The sequence below is a fragment of the Carcharodon carcharias genome, chromosome 2, assembly GCF_017639515.1.
Source record: "Carcharodon carcharias isolate sCarCar2 chromosome 2, sCarCar2.pri, whole genome shotgun sequence".
NCBI lineage: Eukaryota > Metazoa > Chordata > Chondrichthyes > Lamniformes > Lamnidae > Carcharodon > Carcharodon carcharias.
This window is the reverse complement of record NC_054468.1, coordinates 85,079,890-85,099,092: the sequence shown is the minus strand read 5'-3', so window position 1 is coordinate 85,099,092 and position 19,203 is coordinate 85,079,890. Positions and strand designations below refer to the sequence as shown.

Here is a 19,203-nt window from a genome sequence, read left to right as displayed (position 1 = left end):
AGTGATTTTAACGCTTAAGTAGAACTGAAGTGTCCACTAGTCAGGACTCAACCTATAATGCAGTCAGTGACTTCACTAGCACCGAAAAAATGTGTCCTCTTTATTCTAGGTCGCAAAGGTCCAATTGAATGGAACTTGAATCCATCTGGACCAGAAAATTAAGTACTCCTACTGTTCCCCCATCAGCTGGAGGAATCCTAACCACACCATTAGAATGGACAGTCATCTTCAAAATCAAAAATTTCAGCTTCCTTGTCCTTCCAGAAAGCAAAGCTTCTGTCAATGTACTTGCAAATCTCATCATTACTGAAACCTCCGAGGTCAGAGGAGTAACATTGCCCTATCGGCATTTCATCCTCTTCAGGTGTGGCACTTTGCACGATGACTTTGGGCACTGGTCTTACAGCTGTCACATGCTGCGTGGGGAAGTCCATTGTAGCTGCCATATTTTCAGGGTTGCTGAAGAATCTTTGCTTAATATCTTCAAACCCATCCTTCCATTCCCTTTTGCCAGCATTGATCTCTTCAATGACAGCCTTATGAAACGCTCGGACCAAGTCCCAACTGAACTTCCCCAAGTGATCAAACACCTCGAAGCACAGAAGATGCCTCATCTTCCTTTCATCTGGGGGCAGGTCAAGTTCAAGAATGTGGAAGTATCCCAGCATAAAAAGGTCAAGGGTCAGACTATTGTGGTCAACAGGGACACCATTGACACGGGGCAGAAACTGTTCCGGTGAGTAGGTGATCCTCTGCCGGTTCAATCGTCTAATCTGCCTGGATGGAACATGGGATATGATATTTCTCCAGTTGCTAATGAGTTTGGTGATGATCCTTTGCTGTAGGAACAGATGCCTAAATTTTCCATTTTGAATGGATTGCTTGGGTTGGGATTCCAGCGGTGTTTCCAACTCTGGGTTTTGACCATTCTCCCCAGTTTCAGCCCTCTCTCCATCTATTGGTGGTTTGCTGCTGTTTTCAGTGCTGGCAACTTTATGCAGGTCTCTGACTTTCATTCTTAAAGACATGGTGTAAGTTGACTTTTTCCAGTGACCCAGGAATAACACAACTATTCTTTCTTTCCTCAGACTAGTCGACTCCGTCACAAGCAAATGCGCAGTGTTGTCTTCTGCTGCATCATCCTTTGAACCAATTCCTGAGTTGCTTCTGTCCTCCCTGCTGCCTGACCATGCAGGATTGGGCAATCGACCTTTACTCAACTCACTCTGCTGAGCTTCAGTGATATCCTCATGCCAAGGTTCAACTTCAGCAATGGTGGTACCATCACGGGTAGCTTCTGAACTTTGAGCCCTAACTCTACATTCAGAGGACTTAGAGTAAGACTGCCCATTGCTCCTATCTTCCTTTGTCACATCTTTCTGATTTCCCCGTGTGTCGGAGGGTGTTAATGCTTTTTCTTTCATCACACATTGCTTTTCAAAGTTTGCTTTGAGTGTGCGTACAGATACACCAAACTGCTGAATCTCATTCTCCACTTTGTTCCAGCTCATTCTTCTGAACCTTTCGTCGGGCCTTGGAGAGAAGACAGCTGCCAATTCCATATTTGGCATTCTAGTAATTTCCTGGCTTTCGTACTCCACACAACCCTTTTCATTCAAATTTGCCAGGAGGAGTGACATAGTCCTCACAATGCTGGATATCCTGTTGCACCACACAGGCAAAGGCACATGTTCCTCCTTGCCTGCATCCTGAGGCAGTAGCTGAGTATTGATGGTTAGGTTGACAATGGGAGCAGGGAGGATGGTTCGCAGCTGTACTGCCAACTGGTTCAGCTCCCCCTCGTACCCCTGGCACTTCTTCATCACTTGGACAGTCTCGATCTGCTTCTCCAGGTAGATGAGGTCATCCTCAGTCAGAAGCTCTCCAAATGGGCCCAATATGGCATTGTGTTCCTGGGAATACCTCCATATCTCTGTCTGCAGGTAACCATTTCCGTTGTGCTTGATAGAGCAAAGAAGATATGAAATGGAGGCTCAAACTACAGCACAATCCCTGACTAAGGATAAGACAATCTTCCAAATCAAGAGTAACCGAATACTCTAAATAGTGTGAGACTTCCAGAGGAGATCAATTGATGTCCTCCATTTAGCTCAGGTAGTTCAATCTTTACTTGGATCTTTTTCTAGCATGTAAGGGGGTCTTGGGTGGTGTTTCTCCTAGTTTTTACAGTTTACAGCTGCTAATGGTGACTTTTCCCCAGCTGATTCATAATATACCAAAAAAAAATTGTTCAATATTATTGTTTCTGCTTGTGAAAGTGAGAGATGTCAGAGCAGTGGAATGGGATACTCTAACTCCTAGTCAGCACAAGGGGCACATTACTACTGCACCCCCATCCCCCGCCCCGAGTCACTCTAATACAATGGGGTCTCTGATCCTTGATTCACTCACTCCCCAAGTACCAATGCATTCTCTAACTGCCTTACGCTCCCAATCACTCTAACCTCCCCACTGAGTCACTCTAACTGCTCAATTCACTCTAACCTCCCCTGAGCCAATCTAATCATACCAGAGTCACTAAATCCATCATCCCCACCCAACACCCCTCCCAATGGAAGTCACTCTAATGCCCCTGACCCAGAGTCATTCTAACCCAAAGCACTCGAACCTCTCAGTCAGTCTAACTTCAATCTAAGGTCAACCTAACCCAACAAACTAGGCCTCCGTTATAACTTGGGGATTATTTTAACTTTCCACACACTAACTGTTTTGACATTTTAGCCTTTAGGTCAGTCTAACCCTGTTATTTTCAAAGGATGCATGTGTTCAATTCAGAACATTGTAGAAGGAGCTTTACTCTATCTAACCTACACCGTAGTAGCTTTGGAAATGCTCAATTAGACAGCGTAGAGGAGACTTTTACTCTGATCTGTACTGTGTCTAGCTTGTGAGTATTTGACATTGATGTTGAAAGGAAGAAGTGGAAAAGTGTTCTACTTCCCAGCACTGACATCTCCCAGCTCAATAAGCACCATATAGTCTCTTGAAAGAATATTCAAAGGATATAAGCTTTTGTTTGTGAATTGTGTGGAATCCAAGTTTCTTTTTGCAAGATTAGCCTTATCCTTAAAGGTATTGCACAAATACCAAGCAAGGTTTAAACAATTCACTGCAATGCAATTACAATTCACACTGAAAGTGCAGGTCAGCAAAACCCACAGAAACACAGTGAGACTGGAGCCTGCATAATAAACAAAGATTGTATTTCTGTGTGATTTACACACATGCAGAGACTGCATGTTTGCATAATAAAGAGAAATCCCCACTGAAACTCCAGGTTGGGCAAACCACACAAACCCACTCAGGTACCACAGCTCTGCATAATATTGAGAAATCCACACTGAATTGCAGGTATGCAGAACCCACAGAAAAGCACAGCAAAACATGCCAAGACTGGACACCTGCAGCATATATAGCAACACACATTAAGACTGCAGGTTTGCAAAACACACAGTAATGCACATGGAGTCTGCAGGCTTGCAAATACAGAGCAATCCATATGGATATTGCAAGTGAACAAATATACAGCATTGCACACTGACACACTGCAGATTTATAAAACACACAGCAACATAAACTAGAACTGCAGCTCTGTAGGACATACAGCAAGACATCCCAATACTGCAGATCTGTACAATGCACAGTGATATACTCTGATACTATGTCAATAGAACAGCCGCAGAAGTGAACCATTCTTCACCTTGATCCTGTTCATTTATTTATGTTACATCTCAATAACATTTACCCAGATTTGCTTCAGGTCCCTCATTCTCTTGCCTAACAAAAATCTTTCAATCTCAGCCTTGAAAATTCCTGTTAGCCCAGTATCTACAGACATTTGGGAAGCAAGTTCAGATTTCTGCTACCCTTAGTGTGGAAGAAATGCTTCCCAATTTCACCCCTAAATGGCCTAGCTCTAACTTTCAGATTATGTCCGCTTGTTCTTTATTCCCTTGCAATGGGAATAGTTTATTTGTATATACCCTATTGAATCTTGTTGCCATTTTAAGTGCCTTGATAAGTTAACTGCTCAACCTTAAAGAGAATAGAAACCAAGATTATGCAACCTTTCCTCACTTTAATTCTTCAAGCCCTGGGAAATTACATAGGATTTTTTTTCTTTATTCTTTCATAGGAAGTGGGTGTCACTGACAAGGCCAGCATTTGTTGCCCATCCCTAATTGGCCTTGAACTGAGTGGCTTAATAGACCATTTCAGCATCAACTACATTGCTGTGGGTCTGGAGTCACATGTAGGCCAGATCAGGTAAGGATGGCAGATTTCCTTCCCTAAAGGACATTGGTGAACCAGATGTGATAGTTTTTTTTTTCCTCAGCAATCGATTGTTTCATGGTCACTACTAGCTTTCAATTTCAGATGTATTAATTGAATTTAAATTCCACCAGCTGGCGTTATGGGATTTGAACCCAGGGCATTAGTTTGAATTACAGTAACATTACCACTACCCCACCATCTCCCTATAAAGTTTTGTATGATATGTGGTACAGAAATAGGCTATTTGGCTCAACCAGCCCCTGCCAGTGTTTATTCTCCACTTGAACCTCCTCCCATCTTTTCTCATCAACTGTGACCATCTATTACCTTCTCCCTGAAATGTGTGTCTAGCTTAAATGCATCTATACTTTTTGCTGCAACCACTCCTTTTGGTAGTGAGTTCCATATTCTTACCAGGCTTTGGGTAAAGATGTTTCTTTTGTTGAATTCCCTATTTGGTTCCTTGGTGACCATCTTACATTGACAGCCTTGAGTTATGCTCTCCACACAAGATCGCAAGAATTAGGAGCATCAGTGGGCTATGTGGTTCCTTGAGCCTGCTCTGCCATTCGATAAGATGATTATTGTGGCCTCACCTCCATTTCCCACAAGTGGCAACATTATCTCTGTATCATGCTGTCGAAACCTTTCATGATTTTAAAGACTTCTATTAGGTTAGCTCTCAGCCTTCCTTTCTCAAGAGTAAAAAGATCCAGCTTGTGAATTCTTTCCTAACATGTATATCCAGGCATTTCTGGCATCATCCTTGTAAATCTTGTCTGCAGTTCTCCAGTGCCTCTATATTCTTTTTACCATATGGTGACCAGAATTGCATGCAGTACTCTAAATGTGGACTAACCAAGGTTCAATGCAGGCTTAGCATAACTTCCCTAATAATTCTCATAATCAGCACCCTACCAAGGCTAATATTTCTTTTGAGTTGCAGTGTCCAAAATTAACAAACTGGGGCTGCCCAAATCGCTGCAAAACAGAACATAACTTCTTCACTTTTGTGTTCCAAAGCCCTTGAACTCAAGGTCATCAGCCTTTTTGCTTACCTTTTGTGCCTGTGCATAGCATTTAACAATACGAACACCGAGACACACAAATCCTTTCGCTTCTCTACATTCCCTAGTCTCTCATTATTGAAGGAAAATATTTGGATTTTTCTTCCTGGGATTAAGGTGGATGGCATCATTCACATTACATATTAATACCAGAGGAACATCCTGGCACCCTAAGGGAACTTCAAACTAACCCGCCCATTGGGAAACGAACGAGATCAGAAGCAATGCTGGTTTCGCACTCTGACTTCAACAAGGTAAAATCAGGCGAAGTAAGATTCAGCAAAGTGTAAAACAGATGCTGCACCTGATCCCTCGGGTTTCTCACCTGGTTCAGCAGACCTTGGCATCTGTTGCCCTTGTTACACTTGGATTTCCTCAACCTCAGCCAGTAAAAATATAAATGTTGCAATATTGAGCTGGTAAATCCAAAAGAGCTCCAGCTCTATTGATGTTATTGAAACTTGTAGAAGACAGCAATGCATCGACTCGATTAGCTTTTGGGTGATAAGGTTCTGTGTGTAGAGCTATTGTTCCCTGCGGTTTGGACCCTTCACCACAAGAAACAATTTACCTGGATCAGTTTAGCAAATTCACTAAAGGTCAACTTTCTTAACTGTGGCTAAGTATTGAAATCGGGTTGATCGGGCAGTCACACACACAGTAGCAGAGATATACTCAGCAAGCTCCTCAGACAAACCTTCACCTCACCTTCCTCCGTTGCTCTTCTTCATCCTTGAGTCGTGCCTGCAGTTTTCGTACCATGACTTGACGTTTCCACTCCGGAATGGGATATCCCCTCTCATCATGTGTGGGCACCAGCAAATCAACATCAGTAGCGGAGACCTCTTCAACAGGGAGTGGCACTAATCCATTCTCTTTCGACTCCTCTTCAGACGTCAGGTCTTGGCTCTGTATGAGGTGAGATTACAATAAAAAGCTGAGAGAAATTTGACATTAAGAAAGAGAAGTTGGATTGACTTCCAAAACAGTCATTTTTGGCTTCTCTTCTCACCTGCTGCCACATTAGAAGTATTGCGCAATAAGGAACACTTGCATTTACAGAGACTCCATTCTCTTAAAAATGCCCTAAAGCGCTTCACATACAATGGATTATTAACTATCAACTTAAGTGTCAATTTGGCTCTGTTTGATAGCTGTTATATCTTCTTGTATTATCTGTAGATATCTATAAATAGCTAGGAACTAATATGTTATGCCTAAGTGTTCCAGGGACTGCATTTTACAGCTGCACTACAGACTGATGTGAAGTATAACAGAACCAGTTCAATCTGGTCCTTCTTTGTATTAGACAACATGGCAAAATTAAACATAAAGAGTTTCTGATATTTCCAAGCTTAAAGTGTGATAATTAACAATGTGTGGGAACCAAAGGACAAGAACGCATAACAGTAGTCCTCTCTCCTCCGAGTTGGAAGATTGAAAGTTCAAGCCTGACTGCAGGCCTTGATGACACTTCAGACCAATACCTTCTTCACTGAGACTATCTGCTTACTCAGGTTAATTTGAATTCAATCTTTCAGTTTGAAGAAGAGCAGACAATAAAATGATTAACACAGGGCCAGCACCAATTAAAGCTAGCCTGCTCTACTTAAAGCTGGCCTGCATCTTTGAAAAGACAGGTGTGTTGAGGCTGGGCCAGGTGCTGGCAGTCATGTAGGAAGGGATTCTGACCTGGGAAACAGCATAAGGTTGGCACACTGAAGAGAGTGTGCACCTAGGTTTTTGGGATGCTAGACTGGGGACCTTGGTGGAGGAGGAGGTGGAAAGATGTCCTTTAATCCGCAGGGGGCCCGGAGGCTGTCCAGGCATATACTCAGAAGACACTGGGAGCTGATAATCGTGAAGGTCAATATCAAAAGTCAAGAACTTGAATGTAATACTGTAAAAAGTTCAATGGCCTCACACAAGTGGTCAAAGTCAGTGAATGCATTTTCAAATACCATTTTAAAACTTTTTATTCATTTATGGAATGAGTGTCGCTGGCTAGGCCGGCATTTATTGCCCACCCCTATTTGCCCTTGAGAAGGTGGTGGTGAGCTGCCTTCTTGAACCGCTGCAGTCCATGTGGTGTAGGCACAATGCTGTTAGGGAGGGAGTTCCAGGATTTTGACCCAGCAACAGTGATGGAATGGCAATATATTTCCAAGTCAGGATGGCGAATGGCTTGGAGGGGAACTTCCAGGTGGTGGTGTTCCCATGTGTCTGCTGCCCTTGTCCATCTAGATGGTAGTAGTTGTGGGTTTGGAAGGTGCTGTCAAAGGAGACTTGGTGAATTCCTGCAGTGCATCTTGTAGATGGTGCACACTGCTGCCACTAGAGGGAGTGAATTTTCGTGGATGTGGTGCCAATCAAGCGGGCTGCTTTGTCCTGGATGGTGTCAAGCTTCTTGGGTGTTGTTGGAGCTGCACTCATCCAAGCAAGTGGGGAGTATTCTATCACACTCTTGACTTGAGCCTTGTAGATGGTGTGCAGGCTTTGTTTAATCAGGAGGTGAGTCACTCACCACAGGATTCCTGGCCTCTGACCTGCTCTTGTAGCCACAGTATTTATATGGCTAGTCCTGTTCAGTTTCTGGTCAATGGTAAACCCCAGGATGCTGATAGTGGGGTTTCAGTGATAGTAATGCCATTACCAACATCAAGGGATGATGGCTAGATTCTCTCTTGTTGGAGTTGTCATTGGTCATGTGGCACGAATGTTACTTGCCACTTGTCAGCCCAAGCCTGGATATTGTCCAGGTCTTGCTGCATTTGGGCATGGACTGCTTCAGTATCTGAGAAGTCATGAATGGTGCTGAACATTGTACAATCATCAGTGAACATCCCCACTTCTGACCTTATGATGGAGGGAAGGTCATTGATGGAGCAGCTGAATATGGTTGGGCTTAGGACACTACCCTGAGGAACTCCTGCAGCAATATCCTGGAACTGAGATGATTGACCTTCAACAACCACAACCATCTTCCTTTGTGTTAGGTATGACTTCAACCAGCGGAGAGTTTACCCCCGATTTCCCTTGACTCCAGTTTTGCTCGGCCACACTCAGACAAATGCTGCCTTGACGTCAAGGGCAGTTACTCTCACCTCACCTCTGGAGTTTAGCTCTTTTGTCCATGTTTGAACCAAGGCTGTGATGAGGTCAGGAGCTGAGTGACCCTGCCAGAACCCAAACTGAGTGTCAGTGAACAGGTTATTGATAAGCAAGTGCCGTTTGATAGCACTGTTGATGACCCCTTACATTATTTTACTGATGATCGGGAGTAGACTGTTGGGGTGGTAATTGGCCGGGTTGGATTTGTCCTGCTTTTTGTGTACAGGACATACTTGGGCAATTTTCCACATAGCCGGGTAGATGCCAGTGTTGTAGCTGTACTGAAACAGCTTGGCTAAGGGCACAGGAAGTTCTGCAGCACATGTCTTCAGTACTATTTCTCAAATATTGTCAGGGCCCATAGCATTTGCAGTATCGAGTGTCTTCAGCCATTTCTTGATATCACGTGAAGTGAATCAAATTGGCTGAAGACTGGCATCTGTGATGCTGGGGAGTTTTGAAGGAAGCCGAGATGGATCATCCACTCAGCACTTCTGGCTGAAGATTGGTGCAAATGCTCCTGCCTTGACTTTTGCAATGATTTGCTGGGCTCCTTCATCATTGACGATGGAGATATCCTACCAACTGCGCCACCAACCTTCGACACACCCCATCACTTACCTCCCAACACCCTCTATCACTCAGAAATTATACCTGACATTCATGTGTTCCACCCTACCCTTAGCACTGCTGCAAGCCTCAATTAGAATTCATGAACCAAAATTAAATTAGCGAGCAGTTGGAGATGTATGGGTGACATCCAGCATGGATTAAGGACAAGAGTGTGATAATAAGATTTGTTTGAAATAGTAACTGATTGCATAAATAAAAGGGAATGCTGTGGACACTTCTGTGAATCTTTAAAAAGCATTCAATAAGGCTTCTCACAAGAAGCTTGTTACAAAATCTCAGGTTGGTAATATTGGAGAAAATGTAACCGAATGGATAGGAAATTGGTTGATGGAAGCTAAAAATAGTTTGGGTAAATGTGGGTTTACTTGGATTAGATAAGGGTTGTAAGTGGTTTACCCCAGTGATCAGTGTTGGGTATGCTTTTATTCTTGTTATATTTGCATGAGTTGGACAAGGGATAGAGAGCACAATATTGAAATCTGCACATGTGGGGGATTGGCAAATAGAGAGGTGGATTGTAAAAGAACTGAGAACATTAAAAAGCTTTTAGTTAACTTGTAAGAGGCTGTAAGCATCCTGACATGAAGGTGCCTGCTATACATTAGATTATCAATGTAAATTGCTGGTCAAAAGATATGCTGCTATCAGATACAGATTGTTTACAAGGTAAAAAAAAACTGTCCTACACAATGTTATAGCCTTCAACCTCAGTGAATGATTATATTTGGTAGCCATAGATTAGTTTGAGTCGTCCAGCCCCATTGACAGATCTCCCCAGCTCCTCCCCTCCCCTCCCCTCCCTTGCCGTCCCTTCCACAGCCGCTGCAGTCTTTGAGTTCTCCCTCCAAACTAGCACTCGAGCCTTTAATCCTTTTGGTCAGTCTGGAACAAGAGAAATTATTTTAAAAATTAAGCCACATCATCTCGGTCAACCACAGTCACACAAACATTTACTCAGGACCTGGTGTGTGTGTGTGGGTGAGACTCGGTGCCTGTGCTGTAACGTATAACAGATTGACACAAGATCCAGATAATGGAACCTTTCTCAGAATGACTTACTGTCTGTGCTACGGTGCCAACAAACACAGTGCCAAAACCTGCAGATTTTAATGACTTTCCTGATTTGAGCTCTGCTATGAGGGCAGCGTTGTTGTTCTCTATGGAATGTACCATGTTGAAGGGCTTCCCACCTGCAGAGAAAGAAAACAGAAAATTACTCAATTTGAAGCAGGAATATAACCTCAGTCTGATTCCATGAGGTCTCTCGTTAGCCTGGCCACAGGAAGCTGTAACACAGCCAGGATTTAGGAGGCTTCACTCAGCCTGCTTGCAGGAGAGCTGACAATCAGCCTCACCGCAGGCAGTAGTACGTCAGTCTGACCACAGGAGGCCTCAGATCACGGAAGCCATTCGAAGACAGTATGGATTACCTGGAGAAAGCAAAGGATGCAGTATTTTTAAATTATATAATTATGTACCACAGCTCTCATTTTTGTTGTTCGCTGTCAGAGACATTTGTAAAGTGGGTCTTGTCACAAAGTGACCCAATGCACGCTTGCCTGGCTGACAAGCGTCTCAAGCTTCCCTCCCTAACAGCACTGTGGTGTTCCTACATCACATGGACTACAGCGGTTCAAGGAGGCAGTTCACCATCGCCTTCTCAAGGGCAATTTGGGATGGGCAATAAATGCTGGCCTAGCCAGCAACACCCACACCCCATCCATGAATAAATAAAAAGCTCTCCCACATCACCAAACTTGAGATTTATTCTTATTCAAATCGGAGGGCAGGACAACTCAAATCTGTTTAACACATGCAGTTGTGTTCAGGATGGGTTACGATCTGGTTGCACCAAGCATTCAAAGGTCAGGCCACATGGGTGAGTGGCAATGACAGGTTAGCTGGGACTAGCAGTGCTTTTCTTTGCAATTTTTATAAGCACGGGAAGAATAAAAGACAAACAGACAGAGACAAAAGGCGGTTAGAGCTAATCATACTCACCACTCAAATTCTGAATGCTCTGCCTTGGCAGCTCTGGGGCCGGTGGTAGCACCAGGGGTTTTGGGGATGGCAATGGTGGGGCTCCAGGTGGCTGCTGCTGTGCAGATATTTGAGCAGATGCAGGTTTCACCAGGATCGTATTCTGAAATGAAATCATATGCGGAGTGAGAGGGAGTTCACCATTCACTAAAGCACAGCCCCAAGGAAGGAAACATGCTGCCCCCAAATTTAGTGACACCTCCCTTGGGCACCCACTGGATACTATGGAGGGCCACCATGAAGACCTCTACCCTTGCTCTGGGCAAAAAAACAGCCAGCAAGGTCACCAATCCAGCATGGGAGGCAGTGGTCAATGCCAACGCTCTGCAGAAGAGGACAGCCACCCAGTGCTGAAATATGATGAATGATCTCCTCCGTTCCCCCAGGGTAAGTCACTCTTCTCATCACTCTCAACTCACACACTCTCAAATGTATTCCACATCCACAGGGATCTCACTCACTGCCAGCTCAAGGGACATCACCATTCACTCTCTCAGACACAACTTCATCTACCCTGTGGATCGTGTCCTCATTCTGTCCATGGCACTCAAACACGCCAGGCATCCTTCTCTTCTGGCCTGGCAGGCATCCTGCTTACATTCTCTCTCCATCTGTTTTCATGCAGGACAAGCTGGCACACAACAAAAGGGAGAGGTCGCAGACTGGTGGAGTAATGCCCAACATCAAGGTCTTTGAAAATAGAGTCATCCAGCTGGCCGGCAACGATCTGGACCTTTCCTGTGCGAGTGGTGAGGTTGGTGGTGCTCAACAACCAAGTGAGGATCCAGCAGTGCAGCATCCATCAGACAGCCGTTCTGAGTGAGTTCCCCTGTTCTGCAGTCCCCTAATTATCTCCTTGCACATCTGGAAAGCAGCTGAGAGGGTCCTTAACTCAAGCCCTGAAGACACCTCAGAAGAAGAATCTGATGACACCTTGATTGAAGACCTGTCACAGCGCTCACCCACACGTTTCACCAGTGCAGAAACACACACCTCGGTGGGACCTAGTTCTAGAATAGCCTCGGGGTCACAATCTGGTGAACACATCGCACTGTCTGATACATAGCAGGCGGAGGCAGGGACTTCCCAGTTTTCTGCCACTCAGAGGACTGCTGGGTCCGAGTCAGATGAAGAGCCTCTGGATTTGGTCATACCTCAGTTGCTGGAACTGCAACGGCAAGCTCGGTAACATCAGGAAGGGATGTCTGCTGCATTCCTCAGATTACAAGACAGGATGGGAGGAGTCCGTCTGCTTTCAGGCTGAGTTGATAGCGCTGGCATGACAACGCATCAAGGTCAACACTGGCATGATGGTGACTGCCACAGAGACCTTGGTCCAGGACATCGGTCCTGCAGTGCTGCGCAGACTGAACTCCATCGCTGATGCCATAGTTGGCCTCCAACAATGTCATCGCAAGAGGGGTGCGGGCAGCTCAATTTCACTCCAGCCTCCCCTTCTCAAGGAGTCAGCCAGGGGTCCTTGGGCACCCATAGGGAGGAGGATCAGTAGGTGCACAGCCTAGGGCCATCCAAGCAGGTGACTCCGGGAGTGTCCGGCCCATCCGAACCCCCTCTTTCTGTGACCTCAGCAGCTCCAGCTCCACAGGCTGAAGAGGGTGTCACTGCCACACAGAAGGACCCCGAAATCAGGCCGGGGCCCTCTAGGTCTCGGCCCTCCAGAGGATTCAGGTCATCACAGACAGGGTGTAGCAGTCAGCAGGCTGCCTACACCTCCACTGTGAGTATCCGGGGAACACCAAGATGTAGTGGCAGGATTGGGAAATTTAAGAAGAATTAGTTGCACAGCCTGGGCACGGGTGTTAATTGCTTATACATATTGTTCACTATTGTCAATAAACTCCCAAGAATGTCTCCTTGCCTATGGCTCCTTGTTCTAATGAGCAATGTTCATGTCACTCAGATGTGAAACGATCCTTGGTTTATGCACAAGATAAAGTGTCTCAGTCCAGGTCCACCTCCCTGTGCAGTGTGTAACCTTCAGACCAAAGTGATGGTCCAGCTTCACACATTAGTGATGCCTGCACCTCGATGGTGCTTGTCATTGCTGCCAGAATGTTGTGGGCAGGTGTCACAGAGTTCCATCATTCTCTCTGTGTGCTCTAGCACCTTTAAGGGGGGGCTGGCTCCCATCTCTTCAGCATCTGTGACTGGTGACGCTGTGCTACTGAAGGGGACAGCTGCTGAAGGCAGACAAAGGATCAGATGCAATTAAAGTTTCATGGCTGCGTCCCTATGATATTTCCCTGATCACACAGTGCAAGCGAGCTGCCCCCAGCCAGACAGGAGTCAGGCATTTATAGACTACGCGAAGATCTATGGCGTGTCCTCATTACCTGATTTTTTTTTATTCATTCATCCCTTGTTGCCCTTGAGAAGGTGGTGATGAGCTGCCTTCTTGAACCACTGCAACCCATGTGGTGTGGGTGCAGCCACAGTGCTTTAGGGAGGGAGTTCCAGGATTTTGATCCAGTGACAGTGAAGGAACGGCGATATATTTCCAAGGCCAGGATTTTCTGGTCATAGGGTGGGCTTGGCAGGGGTGAGCAGGAGTGGCCGGGAAATGGACGGCCGCCCGTAATCAGGTCCCGACTGCAATTTCATGCGGGCTAGCCAATTAATGGCCAGCCAGTGTGAATCACGCACTACAGTGCATTGCGCTGCTGGGGTGGTGGCTGGAGGAGGGCGAGTGTGAAAAGTTGCACATGCGCGTGGCTGCGCACAGTAAGAACTCTCTGAGGCGCAGAACTGCCTCAGGGAGCTGAAGACTTTTAAAATAAAAAATAAAGAATTTAAAAACGTTAAAAACGTGTCCCCTCCCGTGACTCTGTCAGGTGAGCAGGAATATGTTAGAAATTAGTTTGAAATGTTTTTCTTTTTCTTTTCAATCACCGTTCGAAACCCCATCTCACCCGTGGATGAGGTTTTGCAAAGAAATCCAAAGGCTGCCTGGCCAATTCGCCTGCCCGCCAGGCGTAAGGTTGGCCGGGCAGTGAAAAATTTCTTTTATGGCTTTAATAGGCCGTTTAATTGTTGGCGGGTAGGCTACCAACTCCCACACAAAACATCGCGCGAATGCACGATAACATCAGGACACTTGCCTGATGTCATCGCGCATCATTTTATGCTCGTTTGGATCGGACGCGCGCCCACCCGACAAGCAAAATATTCTGCCCCAAGTCAGGACGGTGAGTGACTTGGAGAACTTTCAGGTGGTCGTATTCTCATCTATTTGCTGCCCTTGTCCTTGGAGATGGTCTTGTCCGTGGGTCTGAAAGGTGCTGTCTAAGGCGCCTTGGTGAATTCCTGCAGTGCATCTTGTACTTGGTACACACTGCTGCTACTGTGCATCGGTTGTGGAGGGAGTCAATGTTTGTGGATGTGGTGCCAATCAGGTGAACTGCTTTGTCCTGGACAGTGTCAAGCTTCTTGTGTATTGTGAGAGCTGCACACATCCAGGTAAGTGGGGAGTGTTCCATCACATTCCTGACTTGTGCCTTGTAGATGGTGGACAGGCTTTGGGGAATCAGGAAGTGAATTACACATCGCAGGATTTGTAGCCTCTGACCTGATGTTGTCATCATCCTCCTGGAATCTAATGACTATTAGGGCCTCCTTTCCGTCTCCATGATATGAGCCTGAGCACTGAGGGTATGTGAGCTGCCATCAGCCACACAGGAGTCAAACATTCCCAGATGCAAGGTGAGGATGTCAGGAGTGTCCTCACTGCACCTAGTCATCATCCTCTATGAATCCTGCAGCTAGTAGGACCTCCCGACCATGCCTGATTTGTCTGGCCATTGTCATGGCCTCATCGTCAGCATCCTCACCTTTAAGGACCTCATCACCATCATTCCTCTTCCTCGATATCCTCCTCATCAGAGGATACATGCAGCTCCTCCTCCTCCAGGTACCCCCCCCAAACTTTATAGTGCCAGGTTGTTGTGCAGGCAGCAAGTGAGGATGATGTGCGACACCATCAGGGGACTGTATTGCAGTGCTCCACTGGACCTGTTGAGGCACTGGAACCTCATTTTCAAAATGCATATTGTTTGCTCCAACAAAGTCCAGGTTGTGATAGGAGTATCTTTAATCCATCACTCTGCTTCAGTCTGAAGCCGCCGCACAGGCGTCATCAGCCACGTCCTCTGTGGGTAGCACTTGTCATGAAGGAGCCAACCCTGCAGCCTCTGTGGACCCTGGAAGAAGTCAGGGATCTGAAACCTGCTAAAGATGTAGGAGTTGTGGACGCTCCCTGGGAATCGTGTGCAGACCTTTAGAATGCATTTGTGGTGTTCGCACACCAGCTGAACATTCAGCGAGTGGAAGCCCTTGTGGTTGATGTAGTTGACTGCTTGTTGCCACTGAGATCTCAGCATCACATGAGTGCCACCTTGGATCTAAACTGTCACAGATTAATCAAGGACAGTCAGCATGGATTTGTTAAAGAAAGGTTGTGTCTGACTAACTTGATTGAGTTTTTTGAGGAAGTAATGAGGAGGATTGTTAAGGATAGTGCAGTTGATGTGGTCTACATGGATTTTAGCAAGGCTTTTGACAAGGTCCCACATGGTAGACTGGGTAAAAAAAAAGTCCATGTGATCCAGGGGAATGTAGCATTCTGGATACAAAATTAGATGGTACCCTGCACCTGTGGAAAACCTGAGATCCTAGCACTCTTGCTTCCTGGCTTTCCTGATCCTGGGTGAAATGCACAAAGTTCAGTGCCTTTGCAGAGATGGCCTCTGTAACTTCCTGAATACACTTGTACATGGAGGCTTGCGCGATCCCACACAGGTCACCTGTGGAGCCCTGGAAGGAGCCACGGACATAGAAATTGACCGCCGTGGTCACTTTCACGGCCACTGGCAGTGGATGCCCTCCATGTCCCCGTGGCGCCAAATCCTGCAACGGGTGGCATAGGTGACTGACCAGCTCCCTAGACATGCACAGTCTTCAAGGGCATTGGTTCTCAATCATCTGCCGGAATGACAAGTGCCACCTTGAGTCTAGTGAGGCACCTACGAGCAACGGCTCTCTGTGGATCTTCAGCTGCCTGCACAGCAGGCCCTGCCACCCCTTTGTATTGAGGGAGATGCTCCTCTCTGTGCCGAGCCAGGCACCTCTGCTGCTCTCTTCTTCTCTGTTCTTTGTAAGCCATGAGCCATATCGCTAAATCACCAGGCTCCATGATCCTGATTTTGCCTTTGTATTTTGCCTTTATCCATGATCCTGATGTTCTCCTCCCGCAAGATCAAACAGAGAGACACGTGGGTGGGTTAGCATATGCGTCTAAGAACCTCTCTTTGTTAAGTCTGAAGGCCCCTTTACGCATACCGGAGAGTGCTGGCCACCGCTTGGATGGCCAGTGTATAGTGCATTCATTGGCTGTCCAAAACTTCACCCACCTCCGTCCCGCTTCACTTGACCAATTGGCAGCAGCTTTGCCCCGTTGGACTGCGTGCTGTGCTCTCAGCTCAGGCATTCTCCTAACCTGCACTGCAAGGCTGCACTGTTAGCTTGAACCATGAGGGTTACTGGTTCAAGCCTCAATAAAGACATTGTAAGGGGCTGTGAGCACGTCCACCAGTGACTGGGGGTGATTCTTCAACTTGCCCACTCGGCCAATTGTTGCTGCCCCCTAAAACGCACATTCATTTGCAGCCTGTGCCTCAGGGGTGAAAAGTTATGGAGCATTATGTGGCACTTTCACGCTTTTACGTTGCTTGAGTGGGCAGAAAAGCTTCAGAGGCCCGACTCCAAGCCTGTCAATGGAGCTCCAGCTGAACGGCTTCAGCTGCAGAAGGATGCTCACTTTTGACAAACTTTTCCAAATGCATGGCTGCTTCCCTCACCCCCTCCCTCCACACTGCCACCGCCACCACCACCCCACCGCCCCCCACCCCCCACCCCCACCCCCTCCCGGCATGTGCCTGAGTATTTCCTCCAGTCTGTGCTGCCTTGCTCCCCACCACATCCCCCACCACCCCACCCCCCCACCCTGGCCTGACCCACACTGCAGCCCTTGGCCCGACACCACACTGAAAGCCAACCAGGGAAAAGTGACTTGCCTGTGCCCCCCCCACTCCCGAATGCATGGCACCTCTTCCTTGATGTCCTACAAGCGATGTTCACGAGCGCTGCGCTCACCTCTGATTCACCTCGAAGGTCAGGTCGCCAGTTGTGAAACACGCCACTCTAAAGTCACGCCGACGTGGGTGGTAAATTTGCCTTGGGGGGGATGATTCCGGCGAGCAGGGATTATAATGAGATGCTAAAGTATTGAAATTAGGTCCCTGATGTGCGGCGGTGGGAAATGCGGCCCCAACATTGACGGGCGGAGCAGACAATCACAAACTGGCTTCATGGCGGTGTGAAACCAATTTTTGGCCTTCTCGCCATATTGTCCACCCCACCCTGCCCGCCATGACTCCTGCTGCCAATGGGGCCAGACGATTCCGCCTGCTATGTTAACTGCTCCATCCATGAAGTTCAATCAATGGGAGCACTGGCCATGTCAAATGCTTCAATAGTAAAATCGATAATGGGTGCTGACTGCAACTCTGTGCCATGCATCCTCTCAATCCAGACTGAGGGAATGCTTTAAACCCAAGAGAGCCCCAATTTAAAAGAGACAGTAAATAAAGATGCTGAGGAGTCTACTTGTAAACCTGCCCTTTCGAAGATAGGATCTAAGGCACGGCCCAGCTGGGGTGAGTACCTTGCCATTCTCCATCACTTTCTGAAAGTCACGTGACTCCCTGCGACCCTCGTTGATTGATCTGTAGTAGTCACCGCTGCTCTGCTGTCTCACAATGCTCTTTGTTCTCCGAAATGATTCTTGCCTCTGCACAGAAGCCAGACTGTCATCCAGTGATGGCTGGAAATAGAGCAGAAACCAGAGATTGGCATCAAACTCAATCCAGAACAACAGGCAACACCAAAGAATAATACTAACTGGTACAGGAGACTGATGCATACCAGAAACCGAACATACAACAAAAAGGTGCATCTATACTGCGCCCATAACATTGAAAAAGCTATTTCATGCAAGTTAAAGATATTCTGCTCTCTCCACCATCTTCCTCTTCAGATATATATATATGTATCCCCTCCTTCACAGCCTATTTGGGTATATGATTTACAAAAGTTTCTTTCTAGCACCCTATTCATTCATTGTTTTGGTGAAGTTCCTCTTTTTTTAAATTCATCCATGGGATGTGGATGTCACCAGTAAGGCCAACATTTATTGCCCATCCCCAATTGTCCTTGAGAAGGTGGTGGTGAGCTGTCATCTTGAATACAACTGAGTGGCTTGTTAGCCTATCTCAAAGGGCGGAGTAGAGTCAACAACATTGCTGTGGGCCTGGAGACTAGGCAAGTCTGGCAGATTTCCTTCCCTAAAGAGCATTAGGGTACAATGCGGTAGTTTCATGGTCACCATTACAGTCCTAGCTTTTTGTTCTAGATTTTAATTAATTAAACTTATATTCCCCAGTTGCCATGGTGGGTTTTGAATTTATTTATCTGGTTTATTAGACCAGTAACACAACCACTATGGTACTATACAGGATGCATTGCCTGCCCTCTGAGCTAATACAGGAGTTTTGTTACTTCAGTAATTATTAATACAACTCACATTGCATAATGTCACAATTCTAAGGCAAGAGCTCACAATTTCACAAATAAAACTGGTTTGAACATTAAACAGTCAGACACTTCCCCATAAGCTGAGAAAAGGGAGATCAATATGGAAGCAGAGAAGAAGCTCCCACCATAGCTCATCCACCTGGACCTGCACTCCCAGCTCACCTAAAAAAGCTCCCTCTTCATGCTTGTGACCAAGCACTCCCATTCTGGGCATAACACAGGTTAGATACAGAACATGTTAAGTACACAGTAAAGCTTCCTCTACACTGCTTACCCAAGTGTGCAAATAAAAGGCACAGCATAGATTAGATACAGATTAAACCTTCCTCCACACTGTCTCAATAATTAGAGTGGAGTACATTGCATTGATGTAGTATAGACAAGTCAG

At 46.4% G+C, this 19,203-nt stretch overlaps 1 protein-coding gene across 1 annotated transcript in view; it reads right to left on the bottom strand.

Annotated features, from left to right (window-relative positions):
• Positions 1–209: 209 nt before the first annotated feature.
• LOC121287722 (espin-like protein) overlaps positions 210–19,203 on the bottom strand; it is a 76,912-nt gene continuing 57,918 nt past the window's right edge. Inside the window, exons 6-12 of the mRNA XM_041205623.1 lie at positions 17,887–18,045; positions 11,109–11,250; positions 10,167–10,297; positions 6,072–6,272; positions 1,374–1,961; positions 1,322–1,343; positions 210–1,234 (exon numbers count right to left, since the gene is read on the bottom strand). Of these exons, the coding sequence (XP_041061557.1) occupies positions 210–1,234; positions 1,322–1,343; positions 1,374–1,961; positions 6,072–6,272; positions 10,167–10,297; positions 11,109–11,250; positions 17,887–18,045 (2,268 nt within the window). The remainder of the gene's footprint in view (positions 1,235–1,321; positions 1,344–1,373; positions 1,962–6,071; positions 6,273–10,166; positions 10,298–11,108; positions 11,251–17,886; positions 18,046–19,203) is intronic.